The 23,059-nt window shown below is 36.4% G+C and overlaps 1 protein-coding gene across 6 annotated transcripts in view; it reads left to right on the forward strand.

Moving 5' to 3' along the window:
• The window catches only part of LOC109398703 (nocturnin), a 169,661-nt gene that overhangs the window by 119,394 nt on the left and 27,208 nt on the right, over positions 1–23,059 (forward strand). The window contains exon 1 of one of the 6 annotated variants that reach the window (XM_029859202.2): positions 7,287–7,621. The exons of 4 other annotated variants lie outside the window; for them this stretch is intronic. In XM_029859202.2, coding sequence (XP_029715062.2) covers positions 7,551–7,621 — 71 coding nt within the window. In that variant the 5' untranslated portion in view covers positions 7,287–7,550. Of the gene's footprint in view, positions 1–7,286; positions 7,622–7,658; positions 7,953–23,059 lie in introns of those variants that run through there. One more of the 6 variants, XM_029859196.2, reaches the window with a different exon arrangement.

Consider the following 23,059-nt stretch of genomic DNA (forward strand, 5'->3'; position numbering starts at 1 on the left):
TGAATATATTTATGATAAGAAAATCTTAAAAAATGGGTTCTTTCACTTTTTCCCAATCGATGAAAAATAAAAATTCGAGAAAAAATAGTTAGAAACATTTGACTGGGCTACTTGGCAAATTTTAAGGGTGGAAATCAGATTCAAAAAAAAAAAAATACTTGAACAAATCGAAGGGTAAAGATTTTGGAAAATTGAAGTTATCTGCTTTCTAACATAGATCCGCGATGAATAATACTCTCAGTGTATTTTTTCTAAAAGACTTTCAAATATCCTGAAGCATCTTCGAAGACACCATTTCAATGCATAGTGTGACACATTAAGTGTGTTAATATTATTCCTGAGCCGAATGACTAGTAGTTCATTCGGCTACACTACGAAAACATCAGTACTACTCGTGACGTAAATTTATTGCACAGAACGGAAGCAATTTAATGACGTTAATTTATATGTCTTTTGACTTAACAATACACAGATCGAAAAGATAGTGTTAATTGCTGTGAAATATAATGCACATGATTGGAGCGTGGGATTTCACAGAACATGACATATCATGTAAAAGTCATAAAATATCATGTAAACTTCCATTATATGTCATGTAATTCAGCATGACTCTGAGTATTTACATGACATATAACACAAATTTACATGATATATCATGTAAACCGTCATAAAACTAAATTTACATGACTAAAACGAAGTTTACATGAGGTGTAAACCTCATTATTTTTATCTGTGTACGTCATTCTTGTGAAATTGAGTTCAATGTAACGTAAACAATTTGTGAATCGTGCATCATTACGTTTCATATGACGAAAAATTCAGTTAAATGGGACAGAAAATTACGTCACCTGGGCCTTTAAATTTACGTCATATGTGCCGCTTGCATATGTGCAACCAAGTGATGCAAATTTACATGATTTTTTTAAGTGTGTAGAAATTTTTCTGAAGAAATCAATGATTTTCTGACATGATTTTCATGAAATTTATCCAACTTATAATTCCACCCTGATTTGCTTATCCTTTGACAGATCGCGTATTTTAACTACCACTATATTTAAATTTTCTTGAATTTTTTTTTTGAGAATTGGTAAGGGTTGATTTTCCGCATGAATCTTTGAGTAGGATTTGCCGAAAATCCCATACAGTTTTGAAATTGTTTCTGAAAAATAGTGTTGAACTAATCTTCAGAAAAACAAAAATATTGAAAAATTTCTGGCTTAATGCCTGGGTAAGTAGTGAGACAATAAGAAAGAATCCGTTAAACGGTCTATTGAGTAATTAAAAAAAAAAAAATAGAAAAGTTTCTGTAAAAACGTAATTATTTAGTTTTTGCGGATCCAGTTTGCGAGAGCCGTAACCCCATATTGTGCCGATGTTCTCCGATAGAGTTGAAATTTTTAAGGTTTAGTGCGCTTTCTCGAAAATGATATCTGACCGACTTTCATTTTTTTTTTGTCAGGGGGAAGTAGGGTAACATGGTCCGTAAATGTTTTAAGTGTGTTTTTTTTTTGTTTTTATTGTAACGATCAAGCGATAGGCTGTAAAGAGTATGTAGCGAGAGTGAAATGAAAGGATAGCTTAGAGAATAGAACCGTATAGAGAAGTAGGTGAAATATACTGCCATTCGTTGTTAGACTTCAAACTGACAAGTACGTCTTTTTCATTACCTCCGCTAATACCGATAGTCTGCAAGATATATTAACTATCGGCGAGAATAAAGTTTAGTAAGTGAAAATAATATGCGATTTAGTGAATTACCGTGAAAGCGTGCAGTGGATCAACCAGATTTTTTTAAATTTTGGTGCAAATATTGAAATCGAGTTCCTATTTTGCCAAATACATCGTGGTGAGCCGGCTGAAGAACAAAAGATTTTGGCTTGCCTTTTGGAGCATTGGTGGCTGGAGCAAAATTTCGGATTTTTAAGAAAATATAGTGATTTGGCCAGCATTTATGCAAAATTTCATATTTAAAAGTTTATAGCACATGGATTTTGGCCTAGAAAGATTATAAAATTTATAGCGAAAAGCATAGTACTGTCGACTCCATTTTGCGAGCGTCTTTTGTTCCAGCATCTTTTTGTGTGGAGAAGTTTTTTTTTTATCATCTAGTTCATCGACCTTTTCTTCATACCAGCAGTGTTCTACGGTGCAAAGAGGAGTCTACTGTGGTAGATTGAAAGCAGAGTGAGTGGTTGAGTTCTCCAACGGTAGTGAGTGAAAATCAGGAGACATTGAGAATAACACGTCACACCAACTGAGTGATAGTGGATGGTGCTCAAGTAGGTGACCTTTCGGTGCAGTTAGTGCAAGTTGGTGCATCGAAGCAAGTGTTGCCAGCTTTTGCAATTCATTGGAAGAATTCAAGTTGGAGGATAATTAGAGCTGTTGGACTGCTGGATTTTGCTGCTATTGGAGATGCTGCTGCTGTTGATTGGAGTGCTGCTGTTGATTGGAGTGTTGCTGTTGATTGGTGCTGCTGCATTTATTTTCGATTTACCGGGTTCTCCTTTTCGGTGCTTTAATTGGAGTTTACTGGAGTATTTTGTATCATCTAGTCATATCATGATGTCTTTTACAACAACATGCGACCCGTTTATTCCGGGCACCATTCCTTTTGCCCAATATGTTGAACAATTAGAGTGGTTGTTTGTTCATAACAACTATACGGAAGACAGGTACAAAGCGTCATTTTTGGCTGTGTGTGGCACAGAAGTTTATTCACAATTGAAGCTACTTTTTCCGGGACAAAATTTCAAAGATTTGGCTTATAAGGATATAGTTGAAATGCTTAAGAAAAGATATGACAGAAAAGAGTCAGAAGTAATCCATAGCTACAAATTCTGGACCAGAAGGCAAGGGCAATATGAAAAATCAATTGATTTTGTTTTGGACGTTAAACATTTAGCGGAAGAATGCGATTTTGGGGCGTTTAAGGATCGAGCAATTCGAGATATGTTAGATATTGGTATAATAAATGATAGACAGTTACAAAAACGATTGTTTGATGAGGATGATCTTACGACAGCCAAAGCGGAGAAAATAATAGTAAACCAAGAATGGGTTGCAGAAGGCGCAAATCAGATAACGAAAGATGATGACAGGCGAATTGCGGTAGTCGCGCGGCTAGGTCGTAAGTCAGATCGTCCAACCCCTCCAAAACCCATGTTTAGGAATAGAAGCAGAAGTAATAGTCGAGATAGACCATTTGCCACCAGAGATAATTTAAGAGATTAGAAGAAGTAATGATTTTGGTAGACAATCATATTTATGCTCTTATTGTAAAAAGAGAGGACATATAAAGAAATATTGTTACAAGCTTAGAAGAGACAGTCCTCGTAAGAATAAATTTGAGTCCAGTGTTAAATTTGTAGATTCCGCTAAAGAGTCAGAGCCAGGGACATCCGGTTTGATTAGGCAATTGAAAAAAGATATTGAAAATGACAGTCATTCCGACTCTGACGATGACATGCACTGCATGATGATTTCAGCGATTAATAGAATCAATAATCCATGTTTTGTAGATGACTGACAATAGAAATTGGTTGTGGATCCGCCATGAGCGTAATATCTCAGGAGTTTTTTGTGACTTATTTTGGCAACCTGTCCATTAAGCCTTGTACTCAACGTTTAGTTGTTATTGACGTTAACGGATTGAAAGTTTTGGGTAAGGTAGAAGTCACAGCTCAGCTAGGATCAAAGAGACAAAAGCTTAATTTAGTGGTCCTGAAATGTCAGAATGATTTTACACCACTCATCCCGAGTAGGTGGAAAAATCTCATGAATAGCAAATTCAGTTATGATTGATTGAATTACTGAAGAGCAAAAACTGATTTGATTGATATAAGAGGTAAAAGAACAGAAATAATGGCAAAATCACTTTTTTCTAGAAAAAAATAAATAAAACCATGTCAGCATCCAGCATCGAACCAACGACCTTAGGATTCACAGGCGGCGATGCTTGCTACTCAACTGTGGCTCGCTCTTGTAAACAACATGGAAATAAGAGCATAGGGTTCTTCGTTTCAACAGCTCAGAAAGGGGCACATGGCATTTCACTAACATTGAGCCATCTCTATGGGTGTATGTGTTCCATTTCGTGCAGAAGAGCTAAACTTGTTCTTATGTAGAAATTTTCAGCTATTTCAACAAGAACAAAAACTGTTATCATATCACTTTGAGCTATTCGTGCGATATTCATTAGATTTTTGAATAACTCATCAAAATCACATCGAGCTATGACAGCAAAAAGTGTTAGATTTGAGATATGATTTAGATATTCTCGTCTACCCGGGATGGGACGCACATGGTTGGACATTTTTTACTCGGGATGGCGGAATACATTCATCACACCTGCAACACCGGAGATTGGAGTCAACATGCTGAAGGAGGAAGAAACGATTCTGCAGGTGAAGAGTGACTGTTGGCAGCAAGGTTGTTTTGGCACACAAGCGCCAGTTGAAAACCTTGCCTGTTTCTCGCCGGAAACCTGTAAACGTTTGGATTTTCAAGGAGAGGAAAATGAAGAGCAGTTCAATCATGCACAGCAAAGCAATATCATTTTGCAGTCATCGTATGACAGCAACAGCAGTAACAGCAGAGAACAGCATATACAACTTGATAACTACAATGTTGTACAAGGAAACAAACGAAAGCGAAACGATAGTGAAGATTTGCATTCAGATTCAAGCTCGGATTTTTATGGCTTCGCAGCCGATTCATCCATTTTTGTGGGGGAGGAGGAATTCCCAGCGATCGGAAATGTTGGTGAGAGGAAAGATATTGAAATTAGAAGATCTAAAAGAACATCGAAGAAGAATCATGCTTTCTGATGACTATATTTATTATTAAAAGAAGTGGAATTGGGATAACTGTTCGAATGAAGATATTTTATAAAAAGCATGGTGATCATGAATTAACTATGATAAGCCATTTGAATTTGCGTTTCTCGCGTTCTGAGTTGAATAGGAATGTAAAATGAACTAGTTTTTTTTTCAATATGAAATAGTGTTTTCTCAAAGGGATAAGGAGTTGTAACGATCAAGCGATAGGCGATAAAATAGACAACCCCAATCGAGCGAAGAGTAAGAGAGTAAGTAGCGAGAGTGAGATGAGAGGATAGCTTAGAGAATAGAACTGTATAGAGAAGTAGGTGAAATATACTGCCATTCGTTGTTAGACTTCAAACTGACAAGTACGACTTTTTCATTACCTTCTTTTATACCGAAAGTCTGCAAGATATATAATTTGTTAAGGTGTATTTATTTAAGCTTCTGCCCAAGACTGTATAAAATCACAAAAATTGCAATAACTTTCGCAAAAACTGATGAATTTAGCAAAAGTTTTGCAACTACTTTTTTTCTTAAAATAAAGCAGTTGGGCTACCACCATAGCTTTTTCACTTTGACTGCGTTTGTATTTTCTTTGATATTTAGGCCGGAACTAATTTTATTTCCTTCTTTTGTCACCGTGTACAGTGTAAACGTACTTGATGAAAATATACCCAAATAATTAAACAAAACCGTCAAACTCATCGGTTTTGTTCAGAATTGTTCTGGGGGACTCTAATTTCACCTTTAAATTTTAAATTTATTGAATATCTTATTTTTAGCCCTCCTCAAAATGTTTAATTCCGACCAAAATTTTTCGGATGACATAAGAGAAACCGAAATTTGTGAAAGCAGTATTTTGAAGAAATAGGCCATTTTTTATGTATGTTTTTCTTTGCTATAATATGATCTTTTAACGAGAAAAAAAAACCATAAATCTGCCATATTTTTTTCAAATTCTATGTTATTAATAATACAATTTAGACACAAGTTCTTTACTTGAGGAACTTCTAAATCGACAAAAACAATCAATGTATTACAATATCAAAGTAATAAGAATATAAATCCATTGCATTTTTTTCATTCTTGAACCACTTAATCTTATGCACAACTTTTTTGTCCACTAGGGCACTGCTTGAGCGAATCCATTTGGCAGCTGCACTTACACTTTGTACAGCGCCTAAATGTATTCTATTCCCAGACAACCAGTAATCGTATAAGATGGTGCATAAGATGATAAAGTGGAGGCCATATGCGTGCATGCCTCCATTTAGGCGCATGTAAAATGTACGCATATCGCCTCCACTTTGACATCTTATTCAACATCTTATCCGATCACTGGTTGACTGGGTTCTAAAATTCTATATCGAATTAGTTGCCTTTGCGCTGCTGTTATTTTTCTACTCTATCCATGGTAGAATGATGAGCACGAGGATGTTGATGTGTGGCTTTTGTTTCTTTTCCAGCCCGATTGGGGATCCATTATGAGTTTCCGTTAGCCGATATCCAAGTTTCCGGGTTCATTAGAGCATATGCCCGTTGTTTTCACTTTTGGTAAGTTGGGACAAAGTTGTCCTAGCTCCATGTGATCTTACAATTGCTTATAATTTTTACATAGGACATTTTCCACGACACTCCTTTCCTGGGTAGAGTGGACATCTGGCTATCTAGGAAGAAGTATTTCATACGCCATCGTAAGTTACACTGACGGCTCCCTTCTCGAAGGTCGAGCTGATGCTGTTATCCACTCTCGTGAGCTAAGACTACATCAGTCCTAATCACTGCACCGTTTCCCAGGCTGTAATCTACACTCTTATGTTCAAAGTGCAAACAGCACTTAAGCAGCACGTAATGAGTAAAGTAATATACTTCTGTTCAGATAGCCAGGCTGCTATTAAGCACTTGCTTCGGCCAACTCTTGGTCGAAGTTAGTCATCGCTTGTCGAACTCAAATCGAGGAGCTAAATACAACACATGATGTTCTTTGTGTATGGGTAACTGTTCATGTCCAATTCTTCCATTCCCAAAAATGCATTGGCTGATGAGTCAGCTTTCACTGGAGCACCGCATGACTTCATTGGCCCTGAGCCAACTATTTCAGAGTCGAAGTGTTTGGTAGAGCTTTGGATTTATTCAACTACAACTGGTACAACTTAGTACAAAAATGCTGGAAAAATATGGAGTCATGTCGCTAACCAACATTGTACATATTGCATTGAGCCACTTCCAGTCAGTGGTGGTGAAATATCTAACTAATCTAAGCAAAACTGCAGCATGCTGGTCAAAGTGTTGACTGGCCAATGACGACTCAGCTATCGCATGGAGAATTTATGCATTGGGACTGATCAGAATAATCACTTTTATTATTAATTGATTTCAAACGAATTTGAATCTGTGCGTTGTGCGCATGTTTTCTCCATGCCACCATATGAACCAGTCTACTGGAGCGTTGTACCTTTTCCACCGATGTAGTCGCGCACCGCAGTCGTGTGTGCACCGCGATCGGTTGGCCGTCGTCTACATCCGCGTGTTGTTGCGCTATTGCCTTCGCCACCCTACAAGATCATCCAATCCGAATTCGGTCGGTCCATCGGTCGTTGTGTCCAAAAAATAGAAACAAACGTGTCTTCTAAAACCCTCAACAACTGTGATATAGCCCTACACAGCAAGCTACGTGTGTGAACCGAAAAAAACCCTACCCAAGGGGAGCGTGTTTTCGTGTGTATGTTGCTCGTCGTTCACCCTCTCGTATACCTACTACCAGGAAGTGTCGACGTCCCTTCGCCGTACAAAAGGTGTGTGAGGTGGATCTTGGGTGCCAGTATAGCTGTTCTATAGCTCTGTTATAATCCTTTCCGATCTTGCTGTATCCATGTTGTTCGCATCTTGTTTATATCGATGCCAGGCATCATTTGAGCTCGAATCCGTGGAACCAGTGCGACTTCGCTCGCAGACGAGTGATGCTGTAGACGAAATTTGAAGAACCCAGTGCACAAAGTAGTTACGACGAAATTAGTGCCAAATCCAGTGCATGGACGAAATGTTCAAGCTAATAGCAAGCCAACTACGCGTGGTGCTGCGGACGCGGATGGCTCCCTACCGGACCAAGCGGCCCCACCCGGAAAGGTACACCACCCTCTCACGCTGTTCGTGTGTGTGTTCGCCTGCTGGATCCTAGCACAGGACCAGTTCCTAGAGAAAAGTGGATGACCTTACCCAGGTCATCACAACTGTTATGTACCTAGTTACAGTTGTAGCAAAACGTCCCACTCACTACTAGTGCTTTGTGCTCGTTTGTACTACCCCTTCATGACTGTCAGTGTGATTAATCCGTGCTCGAGGGAAATACAAATATCGCCCCGTAATGAACGTGAGGAAATCCTCCTGTGGCCTTGGGTCGATTATCATTCGGTGATTACCATGAACGCGCGCGCTGGATGTGAGACCTGATGAAAGTGGAATCGAAATCATCTGGCATCTCAGTCGCGGGGTAATAAATGCGAAATAAAAAATCACCTAACCAATCGTGTGTCTCGTGCCGTGCCGCCACCGTCGTCGTCGTCGTCGTCGTCTCCGTCAAACGTGTCGTGAATGTACATATTGGCTATGATGGAACTGGTTGTTCGAAGAAGTTCGTTCAACATTGTTCCTGTGTGCGAGCGACGCTTGCCGTACGGGTTCGGTGAATGAAGTTGTTGCAAAAAATGGAAGAGAGTGCACTTCATGAAGGGTGAGAGATATGCTAGGGCAGTGCTGCCGACTAGATGAGAAATATGTGCATGCTATTTGTGATACATTTCGATAGTGTGCTTGTTCATATCATTACCTTTTCGGGTACTGGGGTCATGAATGCCGCTAAGGTAAAAAAAATCAATGTTATATGTATACACTCGAACTTTTTCTTTCAATCGAGTAAGCGGAATTTGACGGTCGTGGTGCTTTAGTGGCTATCGCTTCTGATTCGTATGCAGAAGATCCTAGGTTCAATCCCTGGCCCGTCTCTTTCCTCCTACTTTGTATGTTTCCATCTACTTTCTCCGCAATACATACACAGATCGAAAAAAGAGTGTAAAATTCTGTGACATATGATGCACATAATTGGAGCATGGGATATCACAGAAGTTTACATGACAAATCATGTAAAATTCATAAAATGTCATGTAAACTTCCATTATTTATCATGTAATTCAGCATGACTCTGAGTGTTTACATGACATATAACACAAATTTACATGATATATCATGTAAACCATCACAACATTAATTTTACGTGACTGAAATGAAGTTTACATGACGTGTAAATCTCATTATTTTTATATGTGTAGTAAATCTATCATTTCACGCCTACAAGTTATGCAACCAGCGAGTTCTGATGCATCATCTCCAGAGTTATCCATACACAATCTATATCACCTTACGCCTGGCATCCAAGAACTAACATGAATCCTCTGCCACACAGCTATTTCCGAAAAAACACTCCGACATTCTACACGCTGAAACTACAAACTACTACAAGTGCATAATTTTCAGACCACACAAAAAAAATGTGTAATAATTGCACATTCTCAAAATATCTCTTGCATCCATAAAATTTTAAAAATTACAATAGCACTTATACAGCAATCTAGCTTGGATTACTAGTGACCTTGGTTAACCAAAAAGAATACAGACATATACAACCAGAGTGATTTTTTGTAAACAAACGTGTTTCGATCGCTGTCGGACCCATCTCGATTCATCCACACTCATCAATACCGCTATTAACTAGAGCACACACCACGCTAAAGCTAAGTTTCCAGATCCCAAGGAGAGCGCTCAAGTAAAATTCCACCTTTTTCCGCAAGTAATTTTGACAACTGATCCAGTATGGGGAGAAACGTTACTTTTCCTTACGGAATAATAGCGCGGACTATTTTTCCGCAAGGAAAAGTGACAGCTCCATTTGATTCGCACGGGAAGCGTTACAAGTGTTACACTTTTTTCCTTACTTGCCATCTGCGAACTGCACAAGTAATTTTGAAGCGGAATCATTACTTGACCATTACTTGTCCTATCTTTTTGCACAGTGCGTACGAAGTGGAAACTAGCCATAACTATGGATGTGAGTAGGTGTATCAAGATGGGCTTGGCAGCGATTGGAACATGTTTGTTTACAAAAAGCACATAGGCCCTTTTCATAAGTTATGCTAGATATCGCATCCGTAAGCATATAAGAACTGATCTTGTGAATGCGTAACTGTTAAACATTTTTGGTGTGGTCTGGAAATGATGCACTTTTGACTGAGTAGATCTTACACATTTTAACGCTGTGCGGTTTTAGCGTATATAATGAGCTTGTCCAGTTGCAGTGCCCCACGTACGGTTTGCCGTGGGCATGATATGGTAATCATCACTTCCTTTCCCTCCCCCACATTGTTCTGCAACCTGACGTAACAGGCGTCATTCGTGCCTGTCTGGAAATAGAAGATCAACGAAACTCACATCACACTGAAGATGCCTGATAATCCCAAGAAGCCATCTCGTTGGTTCAAAGGGGTGGTTTTCAGCATGTGTGGTAAAATATACAACAGCGGCGACAGCTTTCGCCGCCAGGACACCACATTTTAGGGGCCCCCACAAAAACCGTTTTTGCTTGTTAAACATTATCATTATTTTTAAATTTGCTCAAGTACCGCTCAAAAACAAAGGAACAACTTTTTTGCTCATCGCATTTGTACCCTCGAGGGGCGTCAACATTTGCTCCGACCCGGCCCCCCACAATCCTTAATCCGGGCCTGAGAACAGAGAATGAGTGACCGCGTGCTAGGGTGACCCTCAAATAAATTATTTACTACTGGCTCATACAAAATCCTTGACGGAATGCTTGAGAGAAACCGTTGAAGCTGCAATCCAGCTGACGGAATTTTTAAAGAAATAATTGGAGAAATTTTCAAAAGAATCCATGAGGAAATGACACATTCTACCGTGACGTTACAACGTTTTGACGCCTTTTCTGTCAGATTTTCCACTATAACTCGTAAATTCGACTGTAAACCCTCAACTATTTTTGCATATTCTGATTCCTTGTAAAATTTCCAAAAAGTATGATCTGTTTAACAGCTAGTTTTTATTAGGAAAGTATGTTAAAAAAAGGAATGAGTAGCGTGATGTTACAACGTTTTAACGTCACGCTACTAATTCCCATTTTTAACATACTTTTCCAATGAAAACTAACTGTCAAAAAGCTTAAACTTATTGAAAATTTTACAAGAAATCCGAATATGCAAAAATATTTGAGGGTTTACGCTCGAATTCACGAGTTATAGTGGAAAATCTGACAGAAAAGGCGTCAAAACGTTGTAACGTCACGGTAGAATGTGTCAAATATAAAAGGAATCCTTGGAGGAATTCACGAAGGATGCACAGTCCAATGCCTGGAGGATTGTTTGAGAGAATTTCTGAAGGAATTCTTGGTGGAGTTCCCTAAGAAATTATTGTAGCAGCTTCTAAAAGAATCCGTGGAATTCCTTGGAGGAGTTCCAGGAGTAATACTTAAATGGAGATGAACTAGCCTCGGGCTGAAAACCTCCCTAATAAAGCTAATAATAATAATAATAATAATAATAATAATCCTTGAAAAGTTGCCGAGGCCGAAGTTGCCACTGGAGGCTTTGGAGGAACTCTTTGATTAATACATGAAAAAATTTCAGAAGCATCCTTGGAAGCATTCCGTGGAAGAATTTCTGAATTTTCCCGAGGGGAGTACCTAAAGGAATGAATCAAGCGTAACAATTTCTAAAGAAATTGGCATAACATCCTAACTAGGACAAAGTCTACTTCTCAGCTTAGTATTTTATAAGCACTTCGGCAACTATTAACCAAGAGCTGCCTCTTCCGATGAACATTTTGTATTTGTATTTCGTCAGGCACGAAAAAGCCCAAAGAAATTCTGCAGAAACTTTAGAGGAATTTCTGTGAGAACTTTTTTTTTAATTTTTATTTCTTTGTATTTTAACTTATGCTAATTCTACCCTTCTTAAAATTAACATTCTGTGAGAACTCTGTGAGCTATTTTTGAAGGGATTCTTGGATAAAAATTTGATTGAATACTTGGAGAAATGTTTAAAAGGATCCATTAGGAGAGATTTCTGAAATAAAAATCTTAATGTACTAGTTGCAAATTTACGAGAAAGAATTCTTGAAGGAATTCTTATGAGAATCTTTGGAGGAATTCTTAGATAGATTCATTGGACGAATTTGTTAAAAATCCCTTAAAAATCCTCTGGAGAAATCCTAAAGGGGAAATTAATATTTATTATTTTAGAGAAATGTATAAGTAGGACTTGGAATGATTTTTAAACAAATCCTTGGTATATATCTAAAGAAATCATCGAAGTTATTCAGGAGCAATCCCTGAAGAAAAAAAATCGCGGAAGAATTGCTGAAGGATTCCTTAGAGGGTAACCCGGGAGAATATGTGGAGGAATTTCTGAAGGATTTTCTGCCGAAATTCCTTCAAGATTCGTTGGAAAATTCTCTGAAAACAATCTCTTGAGGTATTCCTAAAAGAACCATTGAAAGGATTTCCGTAGGAGTCTTTGAAGCATTCCCCAACATATGCTGTAGGAACCATCGGAGGCCTTCCTGAAGAACACCTTGGAGAAATCGCTGAAGCAATATCCAGCTACAATTTCTGAAGGAAGTCCAGAAAAAATCTGTTCTAGGGCTCTTGGAGAAATGTCTGAATATCTACCTGCAAGATCATCAGTGTGAATTCAAGAATCGTCGAGAAATTTCTGGAAGAGCTTCTAGTGAAATCCCTCGAAGAACTAACTATAAGAGAAATATTTTTAATATCTCCAGAAGTAAGCCCTGAAAGTACTCCAAAACCATACATAATAAATGAACAACCATCTTAGAGATGAACAAAATCCCAAATACCTACATACCATACGTTGCTTTTCAATTACTTCAGGCCTATAGTGTTCTGAAGTTATAACGATCAGAAATGCATAACATAAACATAAAATAATTATATCAGTGGTTGATATCTATATCAAGGTTTGTTATATACACGGGTAAAAATCCGGAACCCAAAACATGACGAAAAAGTTATAAAATCATAAAATATGTCGCTTCATGATTACATGACTACAAGTCATAGAACCATGCCACTGAGTCATAGAATTATGTCGCTGACTCATAAAACCATAAAACAGCGGCATGAAGCAATGCAACAAAACAAACGGGTGCGAGCTTTGTACTAAATTTCCATGAACACTGTCATTAGACTATGCGTCGCCGCGCTCATACCAAGTCCGTCGGTCGGTGGTAAAGTGTTACCTCGGCCGCAAAGACTACCGATCTTGTTTGTCGTGCACGGGAGCGAGCTCCACACCCATTCTGATGGGTGCCAAGTAATTGGAACTAGAAGTTAATTCAGTTTAACATTTGTAGCTAGTTTCCATGGAAAGGGGATTGAATATTTTTGCCAATGAAACCGAAATCATTAATTAAAAGTATGAGTTCCGTGAATAAGTTTTATGATTTCATAAATTTTCGTCATGATCTAGTGTACGTGCGGCAGGATTTCATGCCGCAAATTTATAATTATTAGTACTAAAAATAGGAAACGGCAAAACTCGTTATGATATCATGCCGATTTTTTATGGTGTATATCCATAACATAAAAACATACATTTATCGCCCAATCATGAGGTATTTTTCCTGTTTCGGGTTCCGGATTTTTACCCGTGGTATAACAAACCTTGATATAGATATCAACCACTGAAATAATTATGTTATGCTTTTGTTATGCATTTCTGATCGTTATAACTTCAGAACACTATAACTTTTCAAATGCATGACCTTGGGTGTGGCTTAGCGTTGGGCAATTTTAAATCGATGTTCGCAACATCGATGTTTTTGTTTCGATTAATCGGTTTTTTGAATTTTGATTTTTCTTTCGATTCAAAAATATTAAATTTTCATTTTTCTTCAGAATTTTACTAGAGATTATTCAAAAATTAATCCAGCAATTTCCTTAAAAAATCCATTAGGAGTCCTTCCAAGTATTGCTTCAAGTGTTCGTTCAGAAATTACTGCAGAAATGGATTTCTTCAATTGTTTTATACATGGATTCCTACATAAATTCTTCCAGAAATTCGCTAAGAAAGCTTTCGTTAGATTCCCTAAGGAATTCCTCATGGGATTGCTTCCGGGATTCATCATGGGGTTTCTTCACAAATTTCTCCAAGATCATCCAGGGATTCACCTGGGAATTCCTTCTGTGATTCTTTCGGGAACAACTTCCAGGATTATTTTGAAAATGCCTCCGAGAACTCTTCTTGGAATTCCTTCAGAAATTACTCCCTGAATTCTTCTAGAAACTCCTCTAGGAATTAATCTAAGGCTTCCTCCAGAAACTATTTTGAGATTCCTTAGGAATTCCTCTTGGGATTGCGTTCAAGCTTCTTCCTGGGGTTTCTTCAGGAACTCTCCCAGGGATTCCTTTAGGAACTGCTACAGGTATTGCTCCAAAAGTTCCTCTGCGTACTCTTTTTAGGATTCCTTCAGGATTTCCTCTGCAATTTCAGCGATTTCTTCAGTACTTTCTTCTGGGATTTATTCAGAAACTCCTCCTAGAATTTCCTCAGAATTTGGTCCTTGAATTCTTTCTGTAATTCCTCCAAGAATTCCTCAAAGGATTCGTCCAGAAATTCCTCAAGGAATTCCTCCAGAGATTCCTACAGATATTCCTCTTGAGATACCTAAAGGAATTTCTCTAGAGATTCCTCAAGGAATTCCTACAGGATCCTAAGGATTCCTCCAGGGATTCCCCATGGAATGTATACAGGGATTGCTCCAGAAATTCCATTTGAGATTTCTTAAGGAATTTCTATACAGATTCCTCCAGGAATTCCTACAGGCATGTCTCCAGGAATTTCTCCAGGGGTTCCTCCAGGCATTCCTTCAGGAATTCCTCTTGGGATTGCTCTAAACATTCCTCCTTTAGAAATACCTCCAAAATACATAAGGCAATTTCTCCAAAAAATCCTCTAGGGATTCCTTCAGAAATTTCTCCAGCGATTCTTGCACGAATTCCTTCTGAGATTCCTCTAAGGACTGTATCGGAAATTAACTATAAACGTTCACAATTGCCTAAAAAATATTCTGTTCGAAATAAACATAACTTTATTTTTGGAGATACTATAAAAATCTCCTAAATAAGGAATGACAGTTCTGATTTTCAAAAAATTATCATTTAACTTGGACTTTTATCTCAAAGATTCCATATATGTTTTTAAAATTTTGGACACCTCCTAAAAATTTAAAATTGCGAAATCTGTGGGAATAAGGACTGTATCGGAAATTAACTATAAACGTTCACAATTGCCTGAAAAATAATCTGTTCGAAATAAACATAACTTTATTTTTGGAGATACTATGTAAATCTTTTAAATAAAGGATGGCAGTTCTGATTTTCCAAAAATAATCATTTAACTTGGACTTTTATCTCAAAGATTGCACATATGTTTTTAAAATTTTGGACACCTCCTAAAAATTTAAAATTGCAAAAACTGTGGGAAAATATTCAATTATTTCTCTTATTTTTGCGCAATTAAGGTACCCCGGGGCAAGTGGGACCTAAAAAAGAGCTAATTTGGTTTTGTCATGCCAAAAATTTCAGAACACAACTTTTAAAATAATTCCAATGGATCCAAAAGACGTTGTTGGTATATTTGTACTTAATAACATGCATTGAAACTGTTTAAAAAATTTTACATTCCATATATTATGCATATAATGAAAAGTGAAGCAGATCTTGAATTACTGCGTTTCACGGGGCAAGTGGGACCTATTCAGAGTTTTTGTTCAAAGGGCTTAATATAAGTTGCAACAAATAAGGTAACATAAATCATAAATCTCTTATATGAATGACTATGCTTAAAGATTAAAATAAGAAAAGGTTCATGGTATCGTGCATTAATTACGTAACACATAACAAATCGCTAGGGAAAAATACTTGAATCAACTCTAGAAGCTCATGCTAAATAAACTCGTTTTTTTTTAATACAAAAAGCGCCGTAAAGTGAAGAGATAAAAGATTTCGAAACTTGGTCACTATATTATATAGTTGATGAATCTCGCCAAAATTAAATCTGGGGTTTCAAGATTTTCATTAATATCTTCTCCCTTACATAATCTTACGATCATTAAAAAATGTTTTTTTAATCATGAATTTTGAAAAGGCCATTTCCCTATTTTATTTTTTTATGGACGGTTCCTGAATGCTCAGAAGAATTCATTATGCAGCGTTAAGTGAAAAAAATAATGGAAAATATTTAGAGAAAAACATAAAAAAATACATGCTTTTGTTTTTTTTCCAAGGTTTTACCATTTTTAACAAGAATTTCATCATCTAAATAGAGGTAATAAAATATAATTCAACTGTAGATAACTTAACGCGTCAATTGTTATTGACTTTCGTGCTTATTTCATCTTAGGCTGGACAAGGTGAGATGAACCCATAAAATTGTGTTTGTTTATACTCATAGGTCCCACTTGCCCCAGATAGCGAAATGCACTGCGGCAAGTGAGAGCAGTAAACTAAAGGTAATAAATAAAAATAAAATGAAGCTTTTTCGCTTGAAATCATTTGCAAGAACTCCAAATACTATCCTCCTGAAACCGAAAAAGTATTTGTAGAATGACAAATCTATTTTTAAATGACGAATGCAGTAGAGCACGTCAATCTCACCTAGTGAATTGAAAATTACATATGAACAACAATAACGTATATGGTCTCTTTATGGTTGAAACAATAACATTTTTTGTATTCAAAGTATCTGTAAGTGTGATACCTATGTTTTCTATGAAGAATGTTAGTCTTAAAAATAAATAATAAAAAAAATACTAGCTATAGGTCTCACTTGCCCCCGATTCTCACTTGCCCCGGGGTACCTTATATTCTTTTCCAGAATGCTCATGATATAGGAAAATTATTTTCATCAAGTAAAATACCCTCCGCAGTTTAGGGCAATTCTTAAAAATGAAAAAAGGCCATTTTTCGAGGAGCTCTTTTTTTATGCGTCTTCAAAGAACGATTACGCAAATAAAAAAATACATAAAATTGAAAATTTGCATTTTTTTCGATTGGGTATTAATTTCAATCTGTTGAAGAGGTAGTTTTACCAGAGAATGGATTTTTATAACCTCTAAAGATATTTAAAACAGAGCGTCAAAGTTCGACCAAAAAGTAGGTGTTTTTTGGGATACACCATATTCTTAATGTTGGAGGTTTTTCTATCCAAAATAAGAATTTTAAAAGTCGGTTTTGAGTGATATGTTATGTGTACATAACTGCTAGTAATAATCATTATTTTCCAGATTTTTCCCCGTACAAATTTTTTTCGCTACAAATGTTTGAAACGTTAAAAAATTAAAAAAAAATGCAGTTTGTACAGATTGCTATTTTGTGTGGAATACTCATAGAACCATATTTTCAATAATACTAAACATTTTCCAAATTTCTTCCAGCTGTTCTAAACTTTACTATATTGGGAAGATTTCATAGAAGAACCGGAATGAAAAGACCAACCGTACGTCGAGATAGACCATTTCGAATGTTTATAGTTAATTTCCGATACAGTCCTTATATTCAATTTTTTCTCTTAATTTTGCTCAAATATATTCTTTTCCAGAATGCTCATGATATAGGAAAATTATTTTTATCAAGAAAAATTCCGCAGTTTAGGGCAATTCTTAAAAATATAAAAGGCCATTTTTCGATGAACTCTTTTTTATGCGTTATCAAAGAACGATTACGCAAATAAAAAATACATAAAGTTGAAAATTTGCAATTATTTAAATTGGGTATGTGTTTAAATCTATTGAAGAGGTAGTTTTACCAGAGAACGGAATTATATAACCGCTGAAGATATTTAAAACAGAGCGTCAAAGTTCAACCAAAAAGTAGCTGTTTTTTGGGATAGACCATATTCTATATATTGGAGGTTTTTCTATCCAAAATAAGAACTTTAAAAGTCGGTATTGAGTGATATGTTATGTGTACATAACTGCTAGTAATGATAATTATTTTCCAGATTTTTCCCCGTGCAAATTTGTTTTGATATAAAATATTGAAACGTTAAAAAAAATATAAAAAATGCAGTTTGTACAGATTGTTATTTTATGTGGTTTACTCATAGAACCATATTTTCAATAATACTAAACATTTTCCAAATTTTTTCAAGTTGTTCTAAACTTAACTATATTGTGAAGATTTCATAGAAGAACCGGAATAAAAAGACAAACCGTGCTTCGAGATAGAGCATTTTGAATGTTTATAGTTAATTTCCGATACAGTCCTTAGGAATTCCTTGAAGGATTTCCTACAGGAAATCCTCCATGGATTCAAAATTTCTTTCAGGAATTCCCAATTCTTCCAGGTTTTCCTCCAGGAATTCTTCTGGGAACTCCTCTAGGAATTTATCTAGGAAGTTCTTCAGAATTCCCTCTTTCAAAATGTTTGGTTAAAAAATAAATAATAATAATAATAATAAGTTCTTCAGAAATTACTCCAGGAATTCCTCTGAGGATTCTTCCAGAGATTCCTCCAAAACTTTCTTTGACAATTCCTTCAGAAATAGTTCCTGAAGAATTTTTCTAGGAATTGCTTCAGAAATTTCTCCTGGGTTTCGTCCCAGAATTCCTGTAGACATTCCTCCAAGAGTTCATTCAGGGAATTCTTCAAGAATTTCTCCAGGAGTTCCTTCTGGGATCCCGCCAGGAATCTGCCCTGAAGATCATCCAGGCATTCCTCCTGAGGTTCCTCCAGAAATTGCTGCAAGGATTCCATTCCTCCAGCGATTTTTTTTTCCAAAAAGTCCTCCAGGAATTTCTCCAGAAGTTTTTCCAAGAATTTCTCCAGAAATTTCTCTAAGGATTCCTCCAAGCATTCCTCAAGATGTTTCTTCTAGGGAATCCCTCAGGAGTTCATCCAGGGATTCCTTCAAGATCTATTCCAGAATATGCTCCAGGCATTCAACCATGAATTTCCCCAGGGAGTCCTCCAGGAAATTCTTCTGGAATTCCTCCAGCAGGGATTCCTTCAGAGTTTCCTTCAGGAATTCATCCAGGTATTTCTTTAGGAATTCCTCCACGGATTCATCCAGGAATTCTTCCAGAGACAGTACGATGTATATTCTCAATTTTTGATATCATATAGACAAATAAGTCATCCCATGAACTTGTACTCCATGCTGCAAACGGATCAATTCATGGTTTTGCAACATTTTACAATATCGAATCGATGTGAAAACATCAATTCAAAGCATTCGATTAAATCGGTGAATCGATTCTGCTGGTCCGAATCGAATCGATTCACAAAACTCGATGTCTCAGCCAAACTTGCCCAATGCTGTGGCTTATTTTTCAAAAGTTTTTGAAACCTGCAATTCGTATGCTGTTCTGAATTAAAATAACATAAAAAGGGAAACTTTTGTGTTCAAGCCAAAAATATTGAGATTTAAAGATGGCGCAAACGCCCCAATGTTGAGTTTTCGAGTAATAAAAAGATGCTATCTCTTTAACTGTCATAACTTTCTCTATTTTCAACCGATTTTCAATCTTTTTTATGCATATTTTTCAAATTGATTCAAACCTGTTGAACGTTAAAGTTTTCCAAAATTACACAAAATATGAGTTTATTGGGATTTCATTTATTTTTTTTTCTTCTTAAAAATTTTAGGGTCCGATAACATTTTAACTGCTTAACCAATTTTAAATCTTTTAGCGTGCCTTTGCATATATTTTTATTGCCTAAAAATGTTGTGAATAAACTGTACCTTTAGAAAATTAATTAACTGTTTAATTCAACGTCCCCGCTAGAGCCACGCGGCAAACGAGTTTCATCCGTCTTCCTGCACACCGCACTGAATACGGGAGGAACAATCCGTTCGAAGTTTATTGTCGACGTTTCATCGAAGCTTATGTTAGTTTTGATTTCAATGTGTCCAAGTTAGTATTTAAAAATAGGATTAGACTTAAATATCTGTCTGTGTGATTGGTTCGAAAGCATGTATAAATAAATAAATAAATAAGATGAATATTAACCTGGGCTTGTTAGGGGAATATCTGTAAATAAAAAGAAAATCGGGTTAAGTACGGTTCCTTTGAATTCCACTAAGAATTTGCATCCTTTGACAGATACGTATTTCGACCTCAACTGTAAGGTCGTCTTCAGTGTCTTGTCGAGTCGAGTACAAGACACTGAAGACGACCTTACAGTTGAGGTCGAAATACGTATCTGTCAAAGGAAATAAATAAGGCTGATACAAATTTAATTTTGACTTTTTGTCTCTCTCCCCCCCCCCCCCTTCAAAAAATGTTGGCTGGATTATGCATTTTGAGGGGATAGATATAAAAATATTTATTAAAATATCGGGTCTTGCCAAAAACTCTTTAACAAATCCGATGAGTTTTAAATATTTTTCGGATTAAATTTTATTTTTAAATTAATTTAAATTTTTAAATTAAATTTTTATACCCCCCCCCCCCCTCGGCCAGCCAAAGAGTGGTGGGGCAAAAAGTGAAATAAACTTATAAGGGGCTGTCCATAAACCACGTGGTCATGAGGGGGGGGGGGGGGGGTTCGGCCATTGACCATTTTGTTAATTAATTAATGGCTTATAGCGTAAATTTTAATTTTTACCAGTGTTCTGAAATAAAACATATTTTCCTGTACTAAAAAGCTTCAACTTGAATTTTACATGAAAAATATAAGGTTCTTAAGCATGTTTTAGTAGTTTCCCGTAAATAACAGCATGGAAATTTATACTTAAAGAAATAGTTTGTTTGAAACAATTTAAAAAAATATATATCTTTAGCATGCTTGAAAATTTGAAATTGCAGTTGACATGCTATAGCCCAAGAGTAAACTTGAGTGAAAATAAGAGAAAATTAAAGAAAATGTCGTAAAAACCATATTTACGTTACGTATTTTTTTTTCAGAAGATTTATGCTCTTCAAATTTATGTGAAAATTAAATTTTAGAAAAGCAGATTAATTCATATTTTTAACAAATTAATAAACCGCATCCTACTCTTCCTTTACTGATTTTCTGTGTAATTTCGTTGATGCTCGACAATCACGGCGGTAGCAACTATGATGTGTATGGTAAAGCTTAATGATCTAGAATTGTTGAAAAATTCGTGAGAATCTGAAGAGGGATTTTTTGGAAGACTTCGAACAGAACGTTTTATGAAGCCTTACTGACTGGTTACTGTACTTACTGGTAAGAGCCATTAACTACGGCATGATAAAGCAAAAAAAAAGTCTTATTGAAAATCCTGAGAAAACAAATCTTCCATCCCTGTTCATACAACCATCGCATTCTCATTTTTCCACCCACTGCGCCTGACAAACAATAATTCGCAAAATTGCACGTCCCTCAACCCATGCGGTGTGTTTACATTCTTTTTCTGTTCCTAGCAGCAAGAGTAGTGACGGTGACCGACCGTGGCACTATGGGCGATTGCCATACAAGCAGGTGAACGATAATATGTTTATCATTTGTTTTCGTTTTCTGTGGTCTATACTATCGAAATATTTTGTTGTCGAAAAATGGTGTACTTTTTCAGCATTTTTAGATTAACTTTTCAAAAGGTATGTACTTATTGACTTCAAATAACTTAAACATTCAAGCGATCCGTACTTTGATTAGAAATCAATAAATTACACAGTTTAAAATTGTTACATCGAGTTCGCTGTAACAAAATGTCCTCCATCGCTTTCAACACAACTCTCCATCGGATTGTAAAATTACAGGTTATCTGCAGTATGGAGCTTGCTTACAACTTTGCGTGTAAGAAATAATTTCATGTAAAATCGAATGAAATGAAATGGAAATTTAAACGTTCTGATATTTACGTTACGTTTAGTTTTCAGAATTTCTTTCTGTGTAAGATTTGTTTTCAGTTTTCATAAGGGATTGTTCATATACCACAGCAGAAAATTATGAAAACGACACAATAGCAATTGTTACATATAGAAAATTATAAAATTGTTCTGAAGTGGCCTATTTTATAAAAAAGGCTGCTTTCAAAATGGCGCAATTTTTGCGCAAACTTTTTCACCTTAGCTCTCTAGTATACATCACGATTATGATTCAGAACCATTGGGGTGCGCGCAATTCAGTGCGAATAAAAAGTTGCTGATCAAAACATTTTATATTTTCGTTATTTTAATGTGTTAACCTCTTTTAATGATTTTTTTTTAAATAATTCAGTTTTGTATAGACCTAGTGTTTCAATTTCTTTTCTTATTTTAGTAACCTTTTTAATGATATATTGTTAGTTATGGGGCTTCTCATGAAAAAATGTCAACAAGTGATTCAAGATAAACCGAGTTTATCCGACAAAAAGTACAATTTTTCGTTTATTTCTAGCTTTGACATTTCATATTATTTAAAGAAACACAAAGTGAAGAGACTTGAAACTTTATTTAATTCGAATGTTAACTTTCGACAAAAAAAACTATTTAAAAAAGATTTGGTGAGGGTCACATTTTCGATTTTTGTCCGCCTTTTTATTTTATCTTATGAACATGTATTTTAACTTAAAGCTTAATCTACACTTATTTTTTGTCCGCCGGATATCTTATAGTGCGTAGCGCAGATATACTCCCTGACGATAGTCACGCTTCAACACCCGACGTACCGAATCGTACCTATTCTCGTCATCTGTGCGCTCTCTGCACAGTATAGTGTTGTTTTGGTTCATAGATAGTTTGACATTTGGTGTGTTTGCTTTGGATCAGCTCCCAAAACTCGAAGGGCCATCTCGACTGAAGTGTATTTATGTTGTGATTCGTATAGTGTGTAGACGGCGACGCGCGATCGTTTCACTTCGAAAACATTTTAAAATCTCATACCTATCTCATAAACAAATACATTGCATAAGCGGTGCGTGGTTGGGTAGCGAGTGGGGGTGCTATAATGTGGAGACGCATCATCGTATAGGCAAATAGAAATCAGAAAACTTAGTTGGGGTTGGCTTGAGTCGACGTCCTCGAGTGGAATTGATTGAAACCGAAGGGACAAAAATGTAAACCTTGCAGAATGGATAGAGTTGGGTGAATTATACGCAGTTTCTTTGCCATTTTTTGCTCGTTTCATATTTCCTTCCGATTGATCGATACACATGGGGTGGCAAAAGTGTAGGGCAAAAAACGATGATGGTATTGCTTTGTAT

This window comes from Aedes albopictus, chromosome 2, assembly GCF_035046485.1.
Source record: "Aedes albopictus strain Foshan chromosome 2, AalbF5, whole genome shotgun sequence".
NCBI lineage: Eukaryota > Metazoa > Arthropoda > Insecta > Diptera > Culicidae > Aedes > Aedes albopictus.